Source organism: Eretmochelys imbricata, chromosome 8 (genome assembly GCF_965152235.1).
Source record: "Eretmochelys imbricata isolate rEreImb1 chromosome 8, rEreImb1.hap1, whole genome shotgun sequence".
NCBI classification, from domain to species: Eukaryota; Metazoa; Chordata; order Testudines; family Cheloniidae; genus Eretmochelys; species Eretmochelys imbricata.
In genome coordinates this window covers 75,093,161-75,120,282 of record NC_135579.1, presented here as the reverse complement: position 1 = coordinate 75,120,282, position 27,122 = coordinate 75,093,161, and the positions used below count along the sequence as shown (strand labels likewise).

At 47.0% G+C, this 27,122-nt stretch overlaps 1 protein-coding gene across 3 annotated transcripts; it reads right to left on the bottom strand.

Moving 5' to 3' along the window:
• Positions 1-10,894: 10,894 nt before the first annotated feature.
• Positions 10,895-26,549, bottom strand: GFI1 (growth factor independent 1 transcriptional repressor). Of its 3 annotated transcripts, none has more exons than XM_077825042.1 (7): positions 26,494-26,549; positions 22,773-23,019; positions 21,872-22,078; positions 15,957-16,372; positions 15,729-15,866; positions 13,719-13,884; positions 10,895-12,291 (listed from the first exon to the last, which is right to left on the bottom strand). In XM_077825042.1, the coding sequence occupies exons 2-7, from the start codon at positions 22,885-22,887 to the stop codon at positions 12,113-12,115; spliced, it is 1,221 nt and encodes a 406-aa protein (XP_077681168.1). In that variant the 5' UTR covers positions 22,888-23,019; positions 26,494-26,549; the 3' UTR covers positions 10,895-12,112. The 3 variants fall into 3 exon arrangements, with proteins under 3 accessions (XP_077681168.1, XP_077681169.1, XP_077681170.1); XM_077825043.1 differs by lacking the exon at positions 26,494-26,549 and adding an exon at positions 25,757-26,047; XM_077825044.1 differs by lacking the exon at positions 26,494-26,549 and adding an exon at positions 23,483-23,596.
• Between the last annotated feature and the right edge of the window lie 573 nt (positions 26,550-27,122).

Here is a 27,122-nt window from a genome sequence, read left to right as displayed (position 1 = left end):
TAGCAGCCCTTAGCCAGAGTGGCATAAACTCTTCTTCTTTCTTTCTTTCTTTCTTCTTTCCCCCCTCCCCAGTTCCTATAAATTGTACTGGCAGCTTCAGCTTCTATGGCTTCCCTGTTCATGAGGCACAGCTGTCAGATCCACTTTTCAACTGACTAAGGGGCAACAGCTGCCAGCCCCTTCCCCCAGACCTAACACCTAATGCAGTCCCCCCATGGGCTGGGCTTTTCTTCTCAGTCCCTAAAGGAATTTAACACTCTATATGATTCAGTCAAGGATGAGATACACACACCTTGTCACAATCAGACTGTTTGACCCCAGTATCCTTTTCTGTCCCTACAATCTAGTGTCCTAATCCTGAAGGCCTTCCTCAGACAAAACTTTCACTGGGCCTGATCCTGAGCGGCATGACTCACCTGCAGTTCCCATTGAACTCAAAGGGAATTACAGGTTGACTTGAATGGGATCTTTGCCCAAGTCAGCTCTGAACAAGGAATTAAAGATTTGTTCCTCTGAGTCCATGGACTTGTCCTTTTCCCTAACACGTTCACCATTGTGAGGTTGAGCCAGTCAACAGAAATACATAGATTTACCCTGTAGCACTAGAACTAAGTTTTTTAAATTTTGGCAAAGGCTCCTAGAGCTTAGGTTAGGTCAGTGGTCCCCAAACTTTTCACAATTGCACCCCGCCTTTACCTTCCCCCTCCCCACGCTAGAGCTGGGTCCGGAAGCTGGGCTGCACTCCCCGGGGGAGGGGAGAGCGCAGACAAGGGTAAGGGGGCCAAGGCTGGGGTTGCAGCTGGGGGCTGGAGCAAGGCTGCGGCTGGGAATGGAGCCATGGCTGGGGGCTGAGGCTAGGGGTGAGGCTGGGGCAGGGCCAGGAGCAGAAGCCATGCCACGATCAGGGGCTGGAAGTGGAGCCATGGCCAGAGGCAGGGCCAGAGCATAGCTGAGGGCAGAATGGGGCTGGGTTGTGCTCCCTTCCCGCCCCCTGTAGGAGCTGACCTAGGCCGCGCTGCATCCTTCTGAACATTCCTCCACACCTCCACAGTTTGGGGACCACTGGGCTAGGTGTTTTTTTTATCTGAATTAGACATTGAAATTAAGTAAATATTAGGCTATATTGTCATATATTCATGCAGGTCCTGCTGTTGCAGCTGTAAGTCAAAGGGCAGCTCATATGGTAACTGGTTTTCCTAGGAAGAGTATCTCTGAAATGTATGTTACAGTCAATATGCCTCAGGCCTGGAAGGGTCTGTATGATGTGATTTTGTCCAGTGCTTTAACACAGTGTCACACCTGTGCATCTGATCCCTACAATCCACTCACTCAGATCCAAAATGGCCTTGGTGTTTTGTCTACATGTACATCCATCCCACCGCTGTCTTCCTGTGGATCTACTTGAGGATTTCGCCTCCTGCGGCTTTAACGGGTGTTCCGTGGGGTGTTCAACTCAAGAGACATTTCAGTCACTTATACAGGGGAATCAAATCATTCCATCTGTATTTTCTTCATTTCTTCATCAAATTTTTCTAGCCATGGCTTTTGGTTGCCTGGATTTGCCAGACCAGACAAGCACACACCCACACACATTTTTCTCTGAAGACATTTTTTTTTTTCAGATGTCTGGAGTTTCCTCTGCCTGTTTGTCAATCAGGATTACAAAACGCTACCTAGTGCCACATTAGTGAGATATGCAATTAGCCAGTTTAAAGTTTCTCTTTGAATTTTACAAAACTGCAAATTAGGGTGATCAGACATCCCGTTTTTAAAAGGGACAGTCCCGTATTTAAGCCCTCCTGCAGGTGTTCCAACTTTTTCTTAAAACCAAGCAAATTGTCCCATATTTTCTGTCCCTCCCCCCCCCACGCCCCCCTGGGCACACATCAGTACTCATGGGTCTTGCTGCTGGCCGGATCCCTGCTCACCAGTCATGAGCCCACCAGCAGTGAATGGGGGGGCTCCAGTGGCCAACGATGGGGATGGGTGTGCAAGGCTGGTGGCAGGGCAAAGATTCAGCACGCGGGGCAGGCTGTTCCCCTGGCTGGTCTGTCAGCGTAGCCCTCTCGGCCAGCAGGACCCCACCCCCTGTCCTGTTTCCGGCCAGCACTGGCTGTGCGATACGATGGTTGGTTACATGTCGCCTCTGCTGCCCACCCATTGGCCCTTTATGTGCTCCCCTTCTCACTGTCCTCTCCCTGCTTTTCCCCATCACCCTCCCCCCAGCCCTGCTGCTCATCCATATCCCCCCCGGCAGGGCGTGTCCTGCACCCATCGCCAGCCAGGAGGTGCCAAGCTTTGCATGTGCCAAAGCTTCGCACAGCACTGGCATGGGAAGCCTCTCAGCCCCTCAGCTAAGCTCTGGAGTGGCAGGGGAGGGGGAAGCGATTTCCAGCCTGTTTATGCCCTGAACCTGCAGGCTCCACAGCAGCCCTTAGGGCAGGGGCTTAGCACTCTCTTAACCCCCCCAACGTCACCCTGGGTCCTACTGCCAGGGACCATGGGGCTGCTCCTTCCCCTGGACACCCTCCTCCGCTGAGCCACCTCTCTGGCTGGGTTCCCTGAAGCCCCTGCATAGTTCTGATTGATTGCCATTGAACTCACTTGAGTATGAGTAATTTTACCAGGTGTCCCGTATTCAGCATAGGGAAATAGGGTCACCCTACTTGCAAATGTTATAAATATTCTCACCAGTTCAGAGATCAAACACTTTTTCATAAACAATGGATATCCAGCACTAAATGTGAATGGGCTATGTCTTTATTGCACCAAGACAGAAGATAGTATTATGATATTATGATTCATTAGCCTGTAGAATCTCTACAGTTTTAGTTTGCTATTGCATAGCGGAAAAAGGAATTTCAGTACACTGGGCATTAAACAAATCTGTAAAATGAGATTATTTACTCCCACTCTAAGGCCCCTTTATACTGCCAGAGCAATGTAAAACAGCCTTAGTGTAACTGAGAATCTGGCTCATTTCACCCTTGTTTGTGGTGACCAAATACTGTTATGGTGGGAGATGGATGAATCTTGTTGAATAATAGTATAATAGCCACCCTTCATTCAGGATAATTGTAAGACACTGTTTAGCTATTTTTGGTGTAAGATAGTTGAAAGAAGAGGACCCTTCCCCCAAAACACTGGCCACATACAAGGCCAGTTAGGAGTTGGGCCATGTGGACAGAGGTGCTTCACTAGGAGTTGGATACAAATGGAGGGGCTGGGTATAGACTCATTAAGCTGTGTGTGTGTGTGTGAGCAGAAGCAGCCATAAACAAACCACAGAAGCAGATAGAGAATGCATCAGAAAGCCAAGGACAACTTGTAGCGTGAGAGGCAGCTAAGAGAGAAAACTTGTGGGTAGAGTGCTGTCTGGGAGAAGAGAGACACTATATATATACAGCAGGGACACTAGCTCCTGGTGTTTGATTCCTCCTGTGTGCAGGGAAACAAGACTTTGTATTTTCTCTGTAAATAAACAAGATTGCATCAAAGAAACCTGACTCCATCATCAATTTCTCCCCCTAATGGAAAGAACCCGCAAAACCCCAAATATAGGCTAACTGCTCAGGTTAAAGGGGGTATCAATTGACACAAAGGGCCTCACTTACACTGGTGGAACTCCTTTGTTTTCAGCAGAATTACTACCTATTTACACGGGTTTAAATGAGAGGCGAATGAGGCCCAAAAGCTATATAACATAGACTGAATATGAAGTTTGTTCTATATATTGTGACCAAATTCATCTGTGAGAATTACACCAGTAGCAAATATTCTCATAGCAATGTATTCACATTGTTTTATAGTGTTTTTTTAACAGATAAAGAGTGATAATACATAATTTATTTAGTCTAAGTCAGTCTAATATCAGTAGATCAAAGTGGCTTCACCTATATGCTATCAACTGCCAAATCAGGGCATTAGATTGCAAACTCTTTAAGGTAGGAACTGTGTCTTCCTATGGGTTTTTACAGCACTTAGCACAAGGGGGCCCTGAGTCTGACTGAGGACTCTGAATGTTACTGAATTATAAATAATAGTAATAAATATTATTCTGATGTCTCAAGATTAGTAAGAATATCTGTAACAAGCATTCTAGTGGCTATAGCAATTAAACTGTACTCCACGGAAGAATTGCTCAAACATGACATTTCAACAACTGAACAGACATCCAAAATGATAAGTGGAAAAAAAGCCACAATGAAACCAAACCACAACAATCTCAAAAGAGAGAAGTAGTAGGCATGACTTCTCTCTTATGTGAATTGGGCATTATGCAAATCAATAATTAACAACAATCAAAGGTAACTAGAAAATAACAAAGGACAGAATTTATCTTACTCCACTTGCATAAAACATATGGGCAAATGTAAGTACAAATTCCTTCCATAACAGAACAACAACTATTCTACTCCATTCCCTGAAAGAGATTGTGATGCAATTTAGATTGGGGAAACTGGGAAGGAAGTACTCATTGGAACATAGCAACACTTAACTGGAATCAAAGAGAGGTAACAAACTGACAACTAAGCAAACACACTCTCTCTACTGGCCACAAAATCAATCCAGAGATTGCCAAACCTGTAGGAAACAAATTGTAAATGAGGCCCCATATTCTTAACTGTACCCAACTTCTTTTTTAAAAAGTGCACAAATAAACTGACTCCTACCACAGATTGGCTCACTTGGCTGAGAAATTTCAAGTGATGAAAAATCACTCAGGAAATAGACCTCTCTCTGTATGCAGCCAAAAATTAAAATTAAGGTCACAGCAGGGCAAAACAAATCTGCCACTACACCACTACAGGACTATCTGCATAACGATATATTGGCACAGATATAGCTTTAAGTTACTGACAGCAAAAATAACAATGGCCAGCTGACATCCTTTGTATAATTTATTATTATTACTATTATTATTATTGCACCCAAAAGACCCGGACAGGATTGGGACACCTTTGTGCTACACACTGTACACACAGGAAGACATTGTTCCCTGTCCTCCAGAGCTTTCGATTTAGAGGCGGACAGCTATGCCTGACTTTTGAATATTACTCAGTGTAAGGTTATCACAACTTGGTCTTAATTAGTTGCCAGACAGCCAGTGTTTATGACATACATCATGCTACCACAGGCAATGTGACAGTTCAAAGAACCCTGTTTGGAACAGACTACATGAAGCAGCTCAGTTTTCTTAATCTTCGTCTTCCCCTAATCGCATCAACTGGGATTGGGTCGTCGTGAAAGCAGCCGCCATCTTTGTCTGTCTAAGGCAGCACTAAGGTCCACCTGCTTACCATCTTCTCTGAGGCGATCCATCCATTGCTTCCTCAGCTTTCCTCTGGATCTCTTTCCTACCACCTGCTCCTATCTTCACGAGGTCCCTTCATTCAGCCACTGCATCTGTGTCCAAACCAGTCAAGTCACACTGCCTGGATTTTGTCTGCCATATCACAAACACTAACTTCCATTGTAACAGTTTCATTTCAAAATTCTGTCTCTTCATGTAACTCCTCTTATGGCATGAAGATGTCACATCTCAAACACCTGTAGGCATCAAACCTCTTTATCAGCCATGCTTCTGCATCATAGGGCATTGCAGGGTGCACCATTGTTCTACACAGTTAGGCTTTTAGGCTCAGTGGCATACGTTTGTCATACAGAGCCCCTGAGATGTTATTCCACACTCTTCCAGCACTCCTCAGTCTAGACAGTATTTCATGTTCAAGCTCGCCATCTTCCATAGCCCTCCTATAAAGGTACGTGAACTGATCAGTCTGATTTAGTTTCACTCCATTGATCTCTATGTCCAACTTCCTATGACCACATGACCTCCATCTTAGTCATGCTCATTTTCATCCTATGCCATTTTAGCTGGTCATATCACTGGTTTACTGTTTCTTTCTTATTGCTATACCGTCTGCATGTAGCAGCTTCTTGTCTTGTCCCATTGGGCTCTTCCTACTGACTTGGTCCATCAATATGACAAACAGCAGCAAACTTATGGCCAATCCCTAGTGCAGTCCAACTTACTCTTTAAAGAGCTTTGTCATTCCAAAATATGTTTGGTTCACTGATTTAGGTGATCTATATAGGGTATTCCCCAGAGTTATTAAAATCTTAGACACTTAACTTGATTTTCTTAATATTCATTCTAATTTTTATATCATCCTTTCATCCAGTGCCTCTTTTTTCCCAAATTTCCCAAAACATATATCCATTAATTTAATTTTATTTCACATGAAGAGGCAAAAGACAGAGAAGCAGTGATGAAAATGTAAAAAGTGGGGAATTCAACAGGTGAGGATTTAATTGGGTCAGAAGATAACAGGCCCGATCCTCAGCTAGTGAAAAATTAGTGTGGCCAGATCGGTATATTGTTCATTGACTACAACAGTTCACACTAGCTGAGAATATGGTCCATACCATCTGCTTCTTTAACGCCTGAATTTGAGTGATTATTTCTGTCTCTTCACAGCCATGCATATGCTTTCTTAGAAAGCAGGCATTTCCATACCAGGGAGCCGAGCTGATTCATTTGCTCTCAAGTTAACTTGTCTATCTACTTTTTTCTTTTTAAGCTACTCAGATATTTCAGCTTTTTTTCCTATGATGTTGTCATCCCCTGTGTTTGCTTGCCAATTCAATCAGGATGTGTTTATGGACTTAATCGTTGTGAAAACATAAATAAAAATGAGAGAAAGAAATAAAATGTAAAAAAAATAAACTATTGTATCATACTGTGATGTGTATTGTGTCAGAGAATTCCAGTTTCAAGTCTAGTTGCTGGCAGTAAGGCACCTAAGCCAAGGAAGTATGCCAGATAGATAGCCCATCTAATTGTGTTTATGTTTCATCTATCCTATATACCATTTACTTGTCAGAAGCTGAGTGAGAATATTTACAGGGGGAGGGGAAGAGAGGGAGAATTCACAATATCCCAGATTACTTTCTAGCGACTTCCTTCATTTATTTGTATTATGGTATCGTCTTCATTAGAAAACAATAGGTCAGGCAAAGCTGAGAATATAAGAGCAATCACATACAAAAAGTGTTTTGCTTTTACCATTCTGGCGAGACTGTTTATGAACACTAGGTTAATCTTTGTTAGGCCATGCAACGTGGCTCAAACAAGGTGTGGCAGGCAGTTTTTATGATCTATACAGCTTTTTTCCAAACTTTTATACTCTCATTATTTACATTCAATATATGTTATATACAGCCAGCTGCTGTGAGAAAGACCCATCAGATGTACTGAGATTTATGGCCTGATTTTTAAAGGTATTTAGGCACCTACAGCTGCAGATAGGTGCCTAGTAGATTTTCAAAAGCATATGAATTTTTATGCACCTAAAATACCTTTAAAAATCTACCTCTTTCTCTTTAGATTCCTTATAATACAGTTACTGTAGACATGGGCTTGTCCCTTGAACTGGTTTGGGTTGTTCTACTGCTCACATTGACCCAAACTCCATGTATAATGGGAATAACAACTATTTGCCTGGTGGACAATAAAAAGATAACAAAATTTGCCATTCTCGGTGCTCAAAAGCCAAATTTGTAAGGCACACAGGATTTGGCTCTTACTAGCGTCTGATCATGGATCAGGCCTTGATACTAAAAATCTGTCAGAATCTTACTCATGTGGTCTTACCCTAGGAAAGTACTTAAGCATGTGTGTAAATCCCATGGACTTCATAGCAATTTATGTACATGCTTAAGTGCATTCCAGAATCACAGCCTAAAGCAGACCCTCTCAGAGGGCTCTCTCCTGAGTTGTACTTCACTCTTAAGAGAGAAATCCAGATTAAGACCCAAAATCAAAAATAAAGGCCAGATCCATTTCTGATGTGACCGTATTAAAATCAATGGTGCTATGCCAGAAATGAATTTGGTCCATACAACCCAAAAGGCATTGTATTGTTGTTGTTGAATTTATAGTTTATCTTAAATCTGGAAGAAACTAAAAAAGGCGGAGAGCATTAATATATCAACAAAGCAAGAAAGTACTAAGAGTACTCTGCTATTGTTACTCTAACCGAAGTGCAACTTTCAAACACATTACTACTCCAGGCCTGCAGGAGATTTGTCAGTACTTATTTAGGGACTCCCCCCACCTCCCCCCGCCCGGCTTAAATACAAGTTTTGCCTGAGTAAGGCCCAGGCCCTGGAAGAGTTGACCTTACACTTACATGAGCTAAAATAAAATCTGAGTGTCATCTGCTCTTGGAAACGGGCTATATTAGAAAACGTAGGTGCTGCTTGCATAGTTTAACATCAAGCTACCCTAGACATCAGGGTGGAACCTAATAGACGTTGCTTCATTTCCTCCTGCTGAATTAGTTGATCCTGCTACCTGATTTGGTTAAAGCAGTTTTACCCCAAGTAATTGGTGTGGTTACTGGACACACAACACAGTTTTTGGTGGCTAAGTAAACCAGTCAGGTAACTTTCAGAAGTAAGTATTTTTATAATATCAAGAGGAGGTAGGTTTTTTTAACTCAGTTGTTCCATCCGTGTTTTTTAAAACAATCAGATACATTCACCTTGTTTTTAATGGCCTGAAGCCTGATAGCTCTGCACATTCGATAGGTAATTTAATCATCACTGGTGTAGATGAACACAGATGCAAATTAACTCCTGAAAGGCTTAGTCTTCCCTCAGACAGCTCTGCCTTTCCACTCTTATGCAGGCACTGAGCTTCACCAACTGGTTAGCCGGAGGTGTTATTAAAAATTTAGAGAGAGAAACAAAGGTGTGCTCTGGTGTCTCCTGTTACCTTTTCTACTGTTACGCTGGCAGACAAAAGGTATGGAACCTGCTTCATGAATAATGAATCATGTAATATGCATAATGCATTTTTAATGGAATTAAGTAATAACGTTAAGACAGATATTTGCAGTCTTCAAATTTACACTGTAACAGTCTCAGTAATTTGTTCTGATTCTTTGCCAATTAGATTATTAAAGTTATTTTTGCCTATTCAGTTCAAATAGCTAGCCTTGAAATTGTCATTCTTTATGCACCTGAGCCTGCACTTCTTTGAAGTCAAGGGTAGACCTCCCCGGTAAAAGAGCCAGCATTGTATGAACAGTAGAGGGAATTTGTCACGATTCTGAATCCTGGTGGCCTTGCTCAGTTTTAAGTTGGTCGTTTCACAAGTAAAACCCACCCTGGTTTTGATGGGCCACATGCCTGAGTAAAGACTGAATAAGGACTTCTAGATTTGGTCCATTGGTTACAGGAAATTTTAAGCAGAAACCTATTTTTCAATCAGTTCATTGTATTTCCCTTTGAAAAGCACCCAAATCCCTACACTTTTCAGGCCCTTGGGTTAGCCTGCCAGGATTGACGTTCTTCCTTCTCAGCCAGGCTAGGCTAGGCTAGCCTTCTGTCAACATTAGTCCCTAGCTAGACATTGTTCAGGTACAGCCCCTGCAGCCCAGTTCAATGCTGCAACCTGGTACCTAAAACTTGTATTTGCCATCAACCAAATCAAGGAAAGTGCTGAAGGTTCAGACCGCCTGAAGCACTGGGAAGCTCTTAAGTGCTTGACTTTGGAGTCATCTTTCTGACGATGGTGAGTCTGCTCATGAGTGAAAAGAATCCTTCTGAAGAGTGAAAGCGGAGAGTATTTCTGCTGGAACTGAAATCTGAGGTCAGCAGAAGAGTCCCCTCTGTGAATTCACTTCTCAATATTCCAGCCTCTATTCAATGTCTGCCTATTGGTTTTCCTGTAAATCCAATTTAAAATATTTCCTTGTCACTTACATCCAGCCTACATCTCATTCCCCATAGCTTTGTCTCTGACTAGTGCTGCCTCCCGTGCTCCCTGCTATGCCCGGACTATATGCCTGGGTCCTGTATGCCATGTGACCTCTTTCTTTCTTCCTTCAAATGCCTTCCCAAAACCCACTTTTCCCACTATTCCTCTAAAAATGACCTGCTCCCCTGTGCCAAGCTTACTGAGTATCCCTCCCTACATGAACTATTACCAAAATGTAGAATTACAGAATCTTATTGTGCATACCCCTCCCCATCTCCTTCTGGCCTGCTGTGACCCTGTTCCTTTATGTCATGTCTTGCTGTGCTTAATAAAGGCCCCGAACATGAAAGCACTCATACACGTAATTCGATGCATTTGAGTAGTCCCACTGATTCAGTTCAATATGCCTACTTGTATGTAAATTTACTCACATATGTACGGTTTCAGAGTAACAGCCGTGTTAGTCTGTATTCGCAAAAAGAAAAGGAGTACTTGTGGCACCTTAGAGACTAACAATTTATTTGAGCATAGGCTTTCATGAGCTACAGCTCACTTCATCGGATGCATTTACATATGTAAGTGCTTCAGGAGAGGGCCTTCAATTGACAGCTCTGTGAGAAAGGGCTCATGGGTAAAATTTTCAAACGTGAATCTGTAACTTATGTGCAGATTTTTAAAGGTACTCAGGCATTGCTGCAGTCACAGTGGCAAGAACATTAGTCTCATTTGATTTCAATGGGAGCTGGGTGCCTAAATACCTTTTGAGGATATAGGTCTTAGTGCCTACGTCCCATTGACTTTCAGTGAGACATATGCTCGTAAGCCCCTCTCTCTTAGGTTCCTAAATTATTAGGGTACTTTTGAAATCTGCCCCACATGTAAAGTGCCATGCCTGCCTATCGCAATATCTATGTATCACTTGATGATTACCTGTTCTGTTCATTCCCTCTGGGGCACCTGGCATTGGCCACTGTCAGAGGACAGGATACTGGGCTAGATGGACCTTTGGTCTGACCCAGTATGGCCATTCTTATGTTCTTATACAATGTTGCATAATAATAAAGAGTAAAATTTCCTAACTCTGTTGAACTTCTGTACTTCAATGAAAATAACTTCAGAGGCTCCTCAATGCTTTATTAATTTAAAACGTTATTCCAATAAATATGTACCAATAAACATAAGACACTCCATAAAATCTAAATAAAGACATTTACAATCCTGCCAACAAAGTAAAAACAGCATATTTTTCCACTGAGGTACACACAGGGTCATTTAAGGCAAATTCAATCAATTACATGTTCATAATTATTCCTGCCCACCCTCGGCATGGTAGCAGGTAAAAATAAAAATAAAAATAAAAAATCCTAATACACAAACAAGTCTATCAATAACTTGTTAGCTACTTCCCAGTTATTTATAATCAAACCCAGAGTGCTGGTGCCGATGGTCATTCTGGACAGAAAGCCTGTGTCTGCTATTTGGTCCTGTCCTTTTCAGTCAGGGGCAATGTTATTCTCACGAGTTCCTAGTTATAAGGCATTACTTTGTGCTTTGGCTTTTCCTGTTGAGTCCTTCATAGGCTTCTCCTTTCCCAACTGATGTAGAGCAAAATACCAACCTTTTCAGACGAGCAACCCCTAACACACACACTCCTAACACACACACACACACACACACACACACACACAGGCCTTGTCTATACAGACAAACAGAGAGGGATGGAAGGACAGGAGACAAGGGCCTGACCCTCTTCTCACGCTAGTTTTACAGCAGTGTAAGTCCCCATTTACACCAGTGTAAGTGAGATCAGAACCAAGCCCAAGCTGATTCCTTGGTGCTAAAAGCAGCAAGATATCCAGTCCAGCTCCTCCACTACAAGCCCTCCTGACAGAGAATGATCAATAAAGCTAGTTAACAGTTAAACTCAACAAAAGTAAGCACTTTTCATAACATTACCTAACAGCTCAGTGTGTTTATCATGTAAACTCTGTTTCCCTGCAAGTTAATTTCAAAAATAAAAAGATGAAGGAATTCATCTTTGCCATGGGTGAAGGACTTTCCAGCTCACCGATATTTTCTAGCTTATCCACACTTGGAGCTTCAGGTTTCAGATGGAAACACTTATTTTCCAGTGTTGAGAGAGAGAAAGCCAGCCTTTCAGATCCACTTTCAGAGTCCTTCTGGTTGAACTTTCAAAGCTGTGTCCTGTCCTATCCTCCCTGAGATCCTTCCCCAAAAAGTAATGCCAGGGTCTGTGCTAAATGGCATGATTCAGGGCCATCAGGGAAGCAAGGGAGTCTCTTCACATAGTGTTGTAGGTGCTTTCTGTATCGCAGCTGGGTCTCATTTCAGACCATGTTGTGTCTCCCGATGTCTCCTTAAATCCACCTTCCTCTGGAAGCCTTTGCCACACAGATCACAGCCAAAGGGCTTGAAGCCGGTGTGCTTGCGACTATGGGTGATGAGGTTGGAGCTCTGGCTGAAGGCTTTCCCACACACCTGACACTTGTGGGGCTTCTCACCTACAAGGAGAAGGGGATAAAGAGGGCAGGCCCCATATCAGACAATCAGCATAGCATCGGAGCAGATCCAGGACAAACTAGCCATAGTCAATGTGCCCCATGCTTTGAAGTGATTACCACGCTGCAATACTGTCATCTCTAAGTGACCATTGAGCGGGGTCACTCTCCCTGGGACAATACTATGGGTGAAACCCTACCCCATTTAAGTTAATGGCAAAACTCCCTTTGATTTCAGTGGGGACAGGACTTTAACCTATGTCTCATTTCAGTAATGTATGTTACCAGATTCTGGTCTCACTTATGCCAGTGTAACTCCAGAGTAGATCCATTAGCTGATTTAGAATCTGGCCAAAGATTTGGACAATAAAGTCCAATTTAAAAAAACTGATTGTCTTCCTTCTTCTCTTCCCCCATCCCAGTTTACTATTTAAATGGTTCAGCTGAACCAAATTTTTCAAATGTAGCCACTAAAGTTTAGGTGCTCAACTTAAGACAAATTCTAAGTCAGCCAATGGGTTTACTCTGAAGTTACACTAGTGTAAGTGAGACAACTTTATAATAATAATATTTAAGTTTGTTTTTCACAACCACTTGTGACCTCTTTGAAAGTCAAATACTTTGACAAACAGCATTGAATTTATATATGTATATTCAGATCACTATCATTTTCTATGATTTAAATCCATGATGCTAGCAGTTTGAAAGGGAAGCTTTATTTTCAAAGATCCCTGAGAAAACCTGCTGCCTTTTTCAACAACATTCTTTGAAAAATGGTTTCCTTGAGTATCTGCAGTGTATTAATTTCCATATTCATTATCACCAACAATGAAACTTGAGAACTATGCACCTCTCCTCCCATTATATGCCAGACTGCAACCATTTGATTGGAAAGTCCGGGTGGAAGCCCAATAGATAGATAATCTCTGAGTAAATATTTAGACTGAGAGTTGGACCCTGGGTCCTTGAGTTTAGTGTTTAATCTAGAGGAGGAGGCTTCTGCTGCTGCTATTGTAAAGTGGCAGGCTATGCAGATGGAGATGCAGCAGTCAGATTCACCTGTCATTTTCCAAGGGCCACAGCTCTAAATCAAGGCCATATGAATATATTGCTCTACAAATCATCTTACAGAGAAGCCCTTCTGAATAACCACAGGGAGGATCCTATTAAAGCAACACTGATTGTACAGTGAGGATTTCAGTTATTAAACAGAAGCTGTTCATGAAACCAAGCTCAAATTTCCTTTCTTTGCACTATTGCTCCACTTGGGTTTCCACAGTGTGAGCTACCCCGGTGGGGCAAGGGCCCGGCAGAGGGAGCTGCATGTACTGGTCTAGCTGAAGATGAATGGATTGGTGGGAGGGGAGAATCTCCTCTCCAGAATCTATTCTAATGGATAGGGGCTGAATGCCAGCTGCTGCAGGGCTGACCTGTGTGAATGAAAGTGTGTTTCTTCATGTCAGATTTCTGGTGGAACCGTTTCCCACAGTACTGACAGGGGTAGGGCCGGGTGTCCGAGTGGATGAGCAGGTGGGTAGACAGAGTGGAAGATCTCTTAAAGCTCTTGCCACAGATCTTACAATCAAAGCTGCGTTCCTGCAAAGAGAGGAAAGACACACACTCCGTTATGCCTCTCCCGAGATCATAGCCATGCAGTCAGCCTGCCAGTGCATTAACAAATACCCCCATCCCAGCAACCACATCCTCCTCCCCGATACCCACTAGGCCCAGTGGAGGCACTAACCTTGGCATTACTGCCTCACTTGGTAAAACACATCCCTGATTCACAGTCAGATAAATTCACCTTCCTCCCAATTCTATGCACCACTCAGACCTAGTGATTTAATGGAATGGCTCTTTCAGACGAAGGGACTGTGTGAGACTAGCTACTTTGGTGCCCCAGACTTTGCACTACACATGTGCACATTCGAGGGGGCTCCAATGGAGAAGTCATAAGCCTTTGCTGAGCAGCCTGATGGCCACAATACAGCCCAGTGGGGCATTTGGTTAATGACATTGCAAGGTACAGGACCCCACCTGACATCTTAACAGTGCTGAGGACTGTGGGAGAGTGAGGCATTGAGGGGAACTTTTGGATTGGGTTGAATTCTGTTGGGAAGTTATTGTTTGCTGCTAGTTTTATTTTTCATCAACATTCAGGTCAAAGGTGTCTAGGGCTTTAAGAAAAGAGCCTTTTTGACTGTTAATATTTTTATAAATCAAAATATATATACTGGAACCACCACTACCTTTCCCTTCACTTATCTTCCTGTCAGACCCTTAGACAGCCCATCACGCTCTCCTCTCCTTGTTTCCCCTATGCTCCCTCTCTAGACACCCCATTGCAAAATCCTCTCTTCCTTCAATGCTTCTTCCCGTACCACATACTCCTCTCTTCTCCCAGCACTCATGCTCCTCCTCCAAGGCCACGTTATGCTTTTCAGACATGTCTGTTTTAAGTCTATATTTGGCAGGCAGCATTTGCTTGTTGTGCTTGCCCCCAAATGCTTCCTCCTCGGGGTTTTCATACACGGCATTGCTCTTTTTTCCACTGTTTAACTGGCGATATTTCCCTTCCTCAGATGCCAAGCACTTGCACCCTCATTCACTTGCAGATAAAACAACAAACAAGTCTCTCTGTAACTCTATCCTCCTGAAGCTGACTTTGGGAGGGAAGATTTGCCAGGCCAAGTGAGTGGGTGAAGGGAAAATATTGTACAGTATCAGCAGGTGGAAAAAGTTACAAATCCTCCTACCAAAGTTAACAACCATATTCTTCTTGTGTGTGACTCAGATCACATTGAGATGGGTGAAGTCTGCTCTGTACACAAGACTAGGTATTCAGGTGCTCCCTGCACACCACACACACACCACAGAGTAACTAAAAAGGAGGGCAGATTCACTCCTTTTGGGGGCGAGCTAGCAGGGTGAAGACAATGAGTTTCTTTAACGGCTACAAAAGTCCACCATCCTGCTGCAAGATCCTAACTTTGTGTCAGAGTAAGACACAAATCCATGACATGAACGGTTGTTTTATTTGTAAAGTACCATAGGTGTCCATAGCTCATTACAGATAAACATGGGGCCTGGGAAATATGGAGGAAGTTTGGTATGTATTATATTTTGTTAATTTCATTCTCAGTGTTTATAGTGCCTGGATCCAGGATGCCCACCTGTCACCATGTTCTCCTCATTCAAGTGCCCACCTGCCACTGTGCCCCCATCAGCCCCAGCACTCTACTTCCTCTGAGAGCCACTATGCCTCTCTGACCCCCTCATCCTGGGTGCCTTCCTGCACCATGGCCCGCTCACCCTAAGTGCCCACCAGCTCCCTCCCCTCACCTCAAGTGTCCATCTACCACCATTCAGTTGCCTCTTTGGCCCAGGCTACCTGCCTTAGCACTTCATGCCCCCACCCATGTGCCCGCCCTGGCTCTTACTTGGGAGTGAACAGTCTTGTGCTGCTCCAGGCTGACCGCATGGCCGAAGGTCTTGCCACACATGTCACAGGCGAAGGGTCTGGTGCCACTGTGCGAGCGGCGTACATGCACCTCCAGGCCATGTGGGGTGGAGAAGACCTGAGGGAAGAGAGCACACAGGGGTCAGGCAGGCTAGAATGGGGAGGCAGGGGCTCAGGTAGGACCAGAGTGGGGGTGGTCGGTTCCTACCTTGCTGCACTTGATGCACTTGTAGGAGCCAGTGCTGATCAGCAGTGGGCGGCACAGAAGCTCTGACTCCACTTTGATCCCACCTGGGCCTTTCTCCTGCTGCAGCCCAGGCTGGGCCTCTGCATAGAGGCCTGGTGTTGCTGCTGATGGCCGCTCGAAGAGTCCCGGCCTAGGGGAGCTGAAGTCACCATAAAGTCTCAGGGCTGAGCCACAGTCTGCACCGAAGAGAGCAGACTCCGAACTCTGCTCACAGAAGAGTCCCAGGGCTGAGCTACGCTCTAGGGTTGGGCAGGGCCTGTAGTTCTGCACCAGATGCCTCAGCTCAGAGCTGCCCAGGGTGCTCCATGCATATGGCTTGAAGGGCACTGAGAATGGGGGCGCCTCATCCAGGGAGGGGCAGACAGAACGCTCAGACGCTGTGGAAACACAAGGAGAGGGAGCGATTAGTGGGGTTCATAGCCACCACCCACTGGGCACAAAGCAGCACCTCAGAAGCCCAACATAGGGTCCAAAGCCAGAAACCTATCAGTGCTGTACACTCACTCACATGAGGGCTGCCTCTAACCTCTCACAAGGGGCGGGAGAGGGTTGTTACCCTGCATAGCACACTATAGGCTTAATGCAGTCATTCCTACACTCTGCACATGCTGCCAAAGCCAGCTTTTCAAAAATGGCCACTCATTTGGGTTGTCTCAGTTTTTGGGTGGCCAACTTGGAACCTCTGGCTTGATTTGCACAAGTGTTGCTCATCTGCATCTCCCATTGACTTTGACTGGAGTTTTGGGTACTCAGCACCAATGAAAAACATACCCAATATGTGTCTCAGACTGGGCACCTAAAATTAATGGCTACATTTGAAAATGTTGGCCTAAATGACTAGGCAGTAATGTAAAGCACACATAATAAATAAATAATGAGCCTAGCTCTTATATAACACTTTTCATATTCTCCTACATATACCATTATGGACATGCCAGTAGCAGCTCCCTAGTTAAAGGTGTGATGCATTTTGCACTTCTGGCAGAACAGAAATCCTTCTGTTTCCCAATTTAATGTCTGAATTAGTCTCCAGATTTGGCACCATAAGTCTTTAGAGGACAGTTGAATTGTCTCTGTAATGTTCCTCACTTTTGCAGAGGAAACATTTTAAAATGGTCTCTTGCTGAAATGGAGATGTGTAATGCTCACATTTCTCTGGGTTCCTCTAGTGAAGCAAGCATGGGCCCCACAAACTCTGAACTTTGCGAACTCCAGCCCTGACAAATATGAAAACCATGAGCATAAGCCACATTTAAAATTAAAGACACAAAAGAGAGTGATTGCCCTTCCTGATCATAACCTACATGAATTGCATCACAACAGACTGTTGGAGGCTCAGATCCATCACTTACTTCTGTTTTTACTAATACAACTAAAACAAAAAAGTTCAAGATGCTCTGAGTTTTGTACTTTGCGAAAATTTCCAGCCAGCTTTAACTTGAGCCAGCAGTTCTATTCATACCCCGGTGAGGGAGATGGGCAGCAGGGATATAGAAATGGGCTCTGGGAAAGAGCTTGAGCTCTGGAGGGCCATGAGGATTGAGCAGGGAGAGCTGGGTTTGGAGAATGTGGCTGGTCAAGTGGGACTTTTGAGGAAATGGGGGTTAGCAAAGATGTGCCAGGAGCCTGGGAGAAATAGGCTTGTGGCATGTAGCTCAGACCTAGGACATGAGACATGAGAGAGATGAAACCCAGCTGTCTCGGCCCTGACACAGCGGACCTTGAAGGGCTCCCTGAGTACTAACTACTGCCTTGGCTCCCCATCACACCAGCCAGCAGCACAGGGGAAGTCGAGTGTCTCTGTACTGAGGCATCTGTGTAACAAGGGCTCTCCATAGCATAGCTACACTGTGGACTAGGAAGAAGAGGCAACAGCAGGGAGTATTTAATTCACTCTTCACATGCTGATGCCTCCACATAAAGCCATTGGGCTTCATCACACCACGCTGGCCTGAACAACCCACCTCTCCTTCAGCCAAACACCTCTTCCAGCAAACTCCCACTTGTACAGCCACAGTTACTCCCCTGGCTCCTCACATTCCCAGTCAATTCCTGGCTTCCAGAGGCAGCCCGATGAGTGGAGATGGAGCACTGAATGACTTGGCTGCTTATTTCCTTGCTTCGTGCACTTTATGTTGGGGGGGGATATGCAGTCTAGAAACCTCACATCAAAATAAGGAAGATTTTTGTGTGGGAATACCCACCCATATCACACACACTCACTCCTACGAAGTGGGGCTGGAATGCTGACCCGATGGTGAACACGGTTTGTCCTGCTCTGCACTGACTGCAAAGCTGTGGTCAGCAGCATGTCAACTCTCTCCGTTCTTCACAACCAGTGTCACAGTGTTGTCAACTACTGCAATTTGATCACCACTCTCAGAGTATTTGCTGGTTCTCTTAAAGCTCCAGCTTCCGGAAGGATGTGATTTCATCAGAATTTCAGCTTTCTTTCTGTTATTAAAGTAATTTTCAGGCACTCCTGGTTGGGGTAGAAAGCTTGAAAATATGACCCTGCCCCAGCACTGAAAGGCAACTCAAAATACCCCCAGGGCCTTGTTTTTAAAATCTCATGATTTTTAAGCCAGTCTCTTTATTGTGGGGGGTGGGGGAGGGGCTGACATGATTTTGAACCCTGGGAGTAGGCAACAGGGATGTGGTAACATTGGGTAGTGACGCCCATCCTGGAGAGTCCCACCCACAGAGATACATAGCGGAGAGCGCCCCCACGCACCGCGCGCACCCCCGCTAAGGGCTGGAGGGAGCCACAGAGGCACCGCCCGGAGGTGGGGCGGGGTGACACTGCTGCTCCGCCCCAGCACGCTTCCCAGCGCCAAGGGCAGTGCACACTGCGCCCTCCCCCACGCCCCGCCAGGGCCGGGGCAGAATCATGTCCCGCCTTCCCTCCATCCCCGCTCCCGTTTAGGCGCGCACAGGTGCTGCAGTTTTGCCCGGGCTTTGCACAGTTCATGCAAGGGAGGGGAAGAGCCCATCCCCCATAAGGGCTAGTGGGACTTTAGCCCTAAATGACTGAACTAGTAAATGAATAGGCAGCACCGTACGTACACAAAGATACACACACACACCCCTATCTCTCTGCCTTCCTAGAGTCTTATACCTGGGGAAAGGTATCACGCAAATACAATAGCCACTATATATTTATTAGTGTATATTAATATGATTTAAACGAATCGGTTATAGACTATGAATATGTATGGCCAGGTGTTATTACATACATACATATAACGGGAGCTTATAGGTATTAATGTATTTATATGCCGCAGTAATTTGCATAATTACGGTAGATTTATGGTATTGATAAATGTTATTAGTAATACTATAAATAAATCTACTCTACGCAAATGACTATGGCATAAATACAATATTCAGATTTAATTGTACGCACTAATGAAATGGGAATACATACATTCGTTTTGCGGGTCACACGGAATACGAACATGAATCATATTCTGTTCCACTATAGGCATATACATCATGTATTCTATAGCTTTTGTGACTATATACACACTCTCACTGCCTCTGCCCTGTATGAATTTAATTCAGAAAAGCTGCTTCTCTCTTTTCTTACTTGTCAAGCACAGCAATGATCTTTCCACAGAAGAATAAATCCCTCCGTGAAAAATCAAATATTGTATCAATACATTCCCGCGACCTAATTAGACCTTCATTCGTCTTACAAATTTCTGGGATGGAGAAGTTGGCGAGGGAATGGGCGGGGGAGGACTGAGGGGAAAGAATTGGTGGGAGGAACTGCTTTCAGGCTTGCCAGACAGTTCCTACCTGTAGTGATGCCAATCTGGGTGGACCATTCAGTGCAACGATTTCCGCAGCATTATTAGGGGACACGCCTGTCGGGTGGGATCAGTGGATGCCAGGGACACCTGCAATCCCCACTGCACTCCTGGGATATGTTCGTTAAGAATTTAACGGGGACAGATCCCTCCAGTATTGATGCCCCCATCGCGTTATCAGTTTCACCTAGACAAGTTTGTCTCGTGCTGTTAAGACACTGGCTCAGAACGCACCTTCCTCGACGCACTCACAGTCAATGAAGCGCTTTAGGCAAGTGAATTTTAGGAGGGGGGAAATAATCATGAAGAAAACCTAGGCGCAGATCCAGCAAAGACTGTCTCTTCAGTGATCTGTGTCCACGTTTACAGACACGAGACGGGTGAGGTAATAGGTTTTACTGGACCATCTTTTGTTGGCGAAAGAGACAAGCTTTCGAGCGCACACAGAGCTCTTCTTCAGGTCTGTGTAAGCCGGACAGCTGGTCTCTGTCACCAGCAGAAGTGGGTTCAATAGAAGATTCTACCTCACCCACCTTGTGCCTCTCATATCTGGCCCTGGGACCAAAACGGCTACAACAATACGTGTACACGCTGCTGTAGGGGCGCGATCTACAGTTCCCTCTCCAGAAGCCATTAGTGTGGAGGGGGAGGGAGGGAGTGTTAATTATATTGTTATTATTAATTATAACACAGAAAGCTAAGCAAACTAGATCAAATTGCATCCCCACATTTTGTCGTGTGTACAATTTTATTTGCGTGGAATCAAACCCTGGGGGCTTTTAAAATGTGGAGCTGCTACCCTATTAGATACAGACGTGACTATGCAGAGACAGGGACAAAGTAGGAATGAAAACCAGGAAGAGGTTTTTGTTTGTCTGTGGGGGTTTGTTGATCTTGTAAAGCTGAGACCATTTTTTTCCTTCCCCGCGACAGAAATTGTTGCTTTTTGTGCCGAGTTTATGGACGCGCACACTTGGTCTTTTTTCAGCTTTAACGGAGGCAATAAAAAGCTTTGTTATTTTTGTTATAAAACGACACGATTGTATTTTTAAATGAGATAGTATTCAAGCCAAAGTCAGGTCTGCATCTTCTCCCACTGCTCCGGCCACATCAAAGGCACAACCCAGGAGCTAGAGACAGAGCTGTAGCTATAAGTGTGAGCTTCCTGGATTTGGGGTGTTTAAATCTGACCGTCATTATTTTCATCTGTTTTTCAGGAATGCATTTTTAGAAAAGAAAAAAATCCTTTTTTAGACAAGAAACAAGAAATAACTTGAATGGAGGTTAGGAAAGTGTCTAACAGATAATGCGAACACACACACACACACTTATGTTTACTATAGGTGTATAAATAGCCTTGTATCTACATTTACTAGCTTTCATAGCACGTATCCCCTAGCGCAGCCCGATCTAGCGTATAAGCAAACTCCTCAGAGATCTTCAAACACTGTAGCAGCCTATTATATTTAGACACCAACAAAACCAATGTCATACTCCTGTGATTTGCATTCTTCAATATTTCAAGGCTCTTCAGTCAAATTATTCTTTTCTATTCTTTCGTGCCCATGCTCAATCCGAGCTCGATCCTGCTCTGTATGAAGCCAACAGGAATGTTGCACTCCGTGAACTAAAAATACCTCTCTGGACGCAGGTTTAAAACCGGAGTAACATGCCCAGGGAAGCTCATTTCTAACCCAAAGCAATGTACAGGGGGTGTCGGGATTCGGTGTAACACACAGTGGAGGTTTTCTTCCTAATAGCTACACGAACTTTGGTAAAACAATCGACAGCTGCTGCGTTTGCATTCGTGCTGGTCAGCGCCGATCAGGAGTGGACCTGGCAGGGCGGTTTGTAGCCAGGAAGCCCCCTCATCCCAAAACAGCTAAGCACGCTCCAGCCCAGCCGATTTCCGCAGGCTGGGCCTGACCCCGACGGCTTGCTCCCCGAGAAGAGGCTGGAGAGGGAGACAGACCCTTCCCCTGGGCTGCCAGCCGCGGCTCGCGCCCCCTCCCCGTCAGAGACCCCAGCCCGCAGGCGGTGCCGGGTCCCGGCTCCGGGCCCTACCTGGCGAGACGGACGGGGACGGGGGTCTCCAGAAGTCCTCGAACTCCGACGCTCTGTCGCAGACGCTGCCCTCGCAGCTGGGAGCCGAGTCGGAAGCGCCGTCGATGGCCTCGCTCAGGTGGGATTCCGGGGAGGAGCGGCCCCGGGGGGGCTCCGGGTCCAGGAGGCCGGAGCTGCACAGACCCGTCTCTCCCGGGATCTTATTGTCTGCGGGGGACAGAGGCGAGAAGGGCCCTTACCCCGGGGCAGGTGGGGAGAGCAGGATCCCTGAGACCGGCCCCCGCCCCCGCCTCCCTGCTAGGGCAGCGTCCCGCCGCGGGCAGCCCGGCAGCCTCGCCCGGGGCCCCAGCAGCGCCCCTGCCCCAGCAGCCGGGCAGCGTCTCCCTCTGTCCCCGCCGCTTCCCCAGCTCAGCCCCGGCCCGCTGCTTTCCGGGGGCTGGGCTCGGGCCGGCTGCCCGGGGGTCCCCATTCAAACACTAGCCGAGGGCAGGGGGGTCCTCGGGACAGCAGGGGGCTGGACCGCAGCTCTGGCTGCCGCTTGCCAGGCGCTGAACTCCCCCAGTAATGGGCGGGCACCTGCAAGGGGCAGGCACGGGGCAGAGACCTGGTCGCTGGGATCCCCTGGCCCTTGGGCCGCATCGCCTCCCCCCGCCTCCCCCAGTGCCCCATTGCTACACGCACCAGCCCCCCCACCGCACACACACACACAATCCACGCCGGGGCCGCCTGCCTTTGCCCGGCGAGCTCCCCCGAGCCCCCAGCCCGCCCTCCCAGGGCTCTGTGGTCGCCCCCCTTGGCGCAGGTCAGGCTCCGATCCCCCACCGCCATCGGTACCGCTCCCAGGCGTGCCCTGAGCTGCGCCCGTCGCGCCGCCGCCCCCGATTGCCGGTGCCCGCCCTACCTGCGCAGATTTGAGCCAGCACGTTCTCCAGGCGCAGGCTGTAGTCCTCGCCCGGAGAGCGGGGCTGGTGGTAGCTGTGCGCCTTCTTGCTCTTCACCAGGAAAGACCTCGGCATGGTGAGGCTGCTCCTGCTCCTGCGAGGCGAGGCGCCTGTCACTCTCCGCCACGGTGTCCGCGTCCCGGACACCCCAAATCACTAGCAGCTGCCACCCGTGAATCGCCTTAAATCCCCAGCCTTGGATGTGCTCTGCGGAGAGGTTTGACAAGCCATTGGTTAGGGATCTCCTGGGGGCCTGGGACTCGGGACAGGGCGGGGAGGGGCGAGGGGACGGGGCAGGGGAGGAGCCTGCGTACAAGACGGCCGGGCTCCGTTCACCAGGTGGCATTCAGACAGGTGGCTACAAAACGACGCAGCATCTCCAGGCGCATCAGCCACAAACGGGGCTATCGGCTGGGGGAGGAGGGCGGGGGGGGGTCCCGTTTCTTAGGTGTCCCAGCCGGCTGGGCCATCAAGGCCGCAGCGCTGCGAAGGAGGGACGCTGCTCGTTCACCCTGTTGTTACTCAAACGCGGGCGTTACGCTGTCCCCCCTCTTATCTTTCATCAGGAGGGCGAACTGGTGCGAGAGGTGCTGCTTGCCGCTTGTTGAGCAACAGGCATCCCGCAGACGGGGAGAAATAACACGCGAGTCGCCTTTTACACCGTCCTCACCTTGGAGAGCTCACACAGGAGCAGTCTACCCAGGCAGTGCAAACGAGGCGGGTCATTCCGTGTGCCAATTTACCGAGCTTGAATTGAGCAAATTCCTCACTCACACAATCCCACCAAGACACCGAAAGGCCACGTGCTCTCATTTCCCCCCCCCCCCCCCCCCGAAACTGCTAATAACAAATAGCTGGAGAAACTGATTTCTAATCAAACTTCCGTGAGATGTCTGAGTTACAGTATTGTAATGTTTTGATAATTTGCATGGCTGTAAAAATTGTAAAAGCGGCAGCATTGTGCGCAGGAACAATATGGGTTATTTTCAGGCTCTTCCCTTTAAGAGACTCTCGAGCAATAGCTTGTATCAGATTGATTTTGTGGGAGGTAAAGTGCAAACAGAAAATAGTGGTGTCTTGCTCTGTTCTGCTGAGCTTCAGTACAAGGGGAGTCCTGGAAAGTTTATTCAAGCACACCAGGAAAGAAATGCCAGCAACGCGCCTGCTGTCTGCTGCTGCTGGAAAGTAAGGGGAGCAGCAGCCTTCAACCTGCTGTCTGATCTCTGGATAATTTAGTGAGATCACCACTGTTCATTTACCCCTCCCCCTACTCGGTTAACAATCCCTGCCAGACACTTGATTCTGTGTGGACAGTCTCTTCATAGTTGCATTAGATCCAGGAGCTTAAAACCAGCAGCGAAGCTTAGCCTCCTCGGGGACAACAACACCACACTTCCTAAAACGATGTAACCATTGCATGTACTCCGGACAAGTCTGAATGACGCTGTATTTCTGTCCCAGAGACTGTCCGCTAAAGGGTTTTCGGCCACATCAATGGAAATGGGATTAATTTGCTTTTTTGGGGGGGGAGTATAATTAAATCAACAAACTAAATCCAGAATCTGAGAGTTATCCATTTTGGAGCGTCAGGGTATAGTCCGGTCCTATGTCAAATATTCGCTGTTGAATAAACTTTAAAAAATACGAAATTGTAAAAACATTTTAACGGTAACATGAAAACCCGAGATCTCTCCACACACTTGGATCGAAAAGAGAAGGGGGGAGAAAAGCTGTTGACAGGTTTCCTTTGGGGTCTCCGTAATCAGGGGTTTAAGGAACAGACGGGTGTGCTATTCAGATCAGCTCCGTCACATACAGCCTCTGAGCTGGGCTGTACTCGGCACTTTGCAAGAGAGAAATACCCCATGTCTGAGCTCTAATGCGGGTTTGTTCTCCACCAACGCCGGCTCTCCAGCCGTGGGGTCAGGAGCCAGCCTGCGCTTTCTATGAGGAAAGAAAGGAAGATCCTGGATCTTGTCATTGAATTTTAGCTGGGTTTGTTTTTCCTCTAATGGCTTCAGTTTGTTATGAACAGCTAAAAGAGGTCCCGTCTGATTTCATTTACCCTGGTAGGGCCAGGCCCAGAGGGGAACCAACAATTGCTACATAGATATTTTTTCAGCGGGCAGCTCTGTACTTTACAATACCAGCAATCAATCGATTGCCTTTCATTGCTCACCCCGCTGTTTTAATATTTATTCCGCCTCGTTCGTTCTTTTGCCATCGAAAAGATGGAAACAAACATCGTAAATGTTATTCGGTGGGATCATTGTTAATCCCCTGTACATTAAAATAGAGGTTCTCTTTACAGGATCGCCCGAAAAGCAGTTGTTCTCTTCGCTACAGTATTTTCAGATCGTTCTGTTTGCTAGGAACTGGTGGGAGAGTTTCTCATCTGTTCCACCTGTTCCTTAATTCATCCTTGAGAAGGAGGCACGGTTAACTGTGAAAGGAAGGGGGTAAAAATCAAAGTGGCTTGATAAATTTGTTGACATCTTTATCGTGAGCCACAGGAGTCTGCCCTCTATTGATTCACTAACACCGCAGCACAGGGGCCTCAAAATATTTCAAACACTTCAAAAATCTCAACTTCTGTTTTTTTCCCTCCAAAAGCTCGGGCACGTCTGTGCGATGGGTAGCACCCCCCAGCATCGCTCCTTGCGTGCGCTCCAACACGTGTGCGAGCGCGGGGCTGTCCACACTGCCCGGCTTATCTTTCCACGCACTACTTCCACACACCGTTGGAAAGGAAAGTTACTTCCTTGCCTTATTCCAGTTTGTTAGAGTAACTCGCTGCTTTCTCTGAACAAGACAAATCGGTTTCCTTATCTCAGTTCTGGCTGCTGCTTAAATCTGCGCTCCCTGCTGAAAACCAAGGCCAAACTTTCTGAGATCGCAGATAATCCCAGCCAGTAAATGTGGGAACATGATTTCCCAAACCCACCTGGCATTATCCGACCCACCCGTAAGCGTTGGCAGGAACTCGGGGAGCGTTTAAAGAAGAGCAGAGCTGTTCTCGTCCCTCGGGGCCCGGGAAATCAAAGCGAGACCCACATTGCCCAGTGATGCCGGCGCTCAGGCTTTTCGGACACAGGGGTGTGAGATTCCGACCCTGTCCCGGGGTCAGTCAGTGATGCGGCGGGGGCGCAGGCCTGGCTTTCCAGCAGCCTGCTACATTCCGGCCTCGGTTTTATCTCTGGGCGATTAATGGTTATTATTCGCCACGTGCTTTCGTTTCATCGTCTCTCCCCGCTCCCCGTCGCCGGGCTGTTATTAGCTGTTCTCCTCACTGCATAAAGAGAGGGAGGGAGGCAGCGAGCTGCTCCACCCGCACAGCGGGCCACTCTCAGCCCTTCGCAGGAGGGCCGGGCACAGCCAATTTCGCTTCCCGGCCGTGGCCGGGGCGCTCCGCAACGCGCCCTGCGCTCCAGACCGCTGCTGGAGAAGAACCCGGGCGGATCTGCCCTCGCTCTGCCCCGGGGAGACGTGTGTCTAACTTCCCCTCCCCTTCGGGGCTTGGGGCAGGGCCGTCTCCCAGGGGAGCTGCTCGCACAGGGGCTGAGCAAAGAGCAGCGCTGGTAGGTTTGTCCTTCGCTCTCAGTGAGACCCGCGGGCCAAGGGGGACAGGCCATCTCCCCCAGCCGGACAGGGAAGCAAGGCAAGAAAAGGAAAGCAGCTTACCATTTGGAAGCGTGGCTGCAGACACCTTTGTGCCGCACCGGCTGCTAGTTTGGGTGACTTTAAATTTAGGCTCCCTTAAGGAGAGCTGGTGTTTGAGTTTGCCCCCCCCCTTTTTTTTTTCTCAACTCCTTCAGAGCTCAGCCCCCAAAACCACAAATTCCACTTCCTGAGCGTTAGGAGCTTCTGCAACAAAAAATGCTTTTAAAAGCCTATCAAATGAACTCCGGGTTTTTTCTCTCTCTCTCTTTCTCTCTCTTTTCCTTAAACGAAAAGGTCTTACCGTATTCAGCCTGGCAGGGTTCGCCGGGGTGACATGCAAGTGTCATCCTGCAATAGGGCGTTTCATTTCACTCGGGGTTCTGCTCTAGAAATTACACACAGCGAGCTGAACTATTCTTGGATCCTCTTCAACTTCCGCAACGAGAACAGGTCACAGATTCAAAACACAGATTGACTCAAAAAAAGGGGGGGGGGGCGGGGGCTGGGGACTGTGCTCGGAGGAGATGACACAAACCTTTCAGGGGCATTCAAACCACTCCACTCAGCCCCCCACCCCTCTCCAGTCCTAGGAGGCCTGAACAACCCCGTCGGGGCAGTCTAGACGGGCATTGTATTGTGGATGGGGTTTA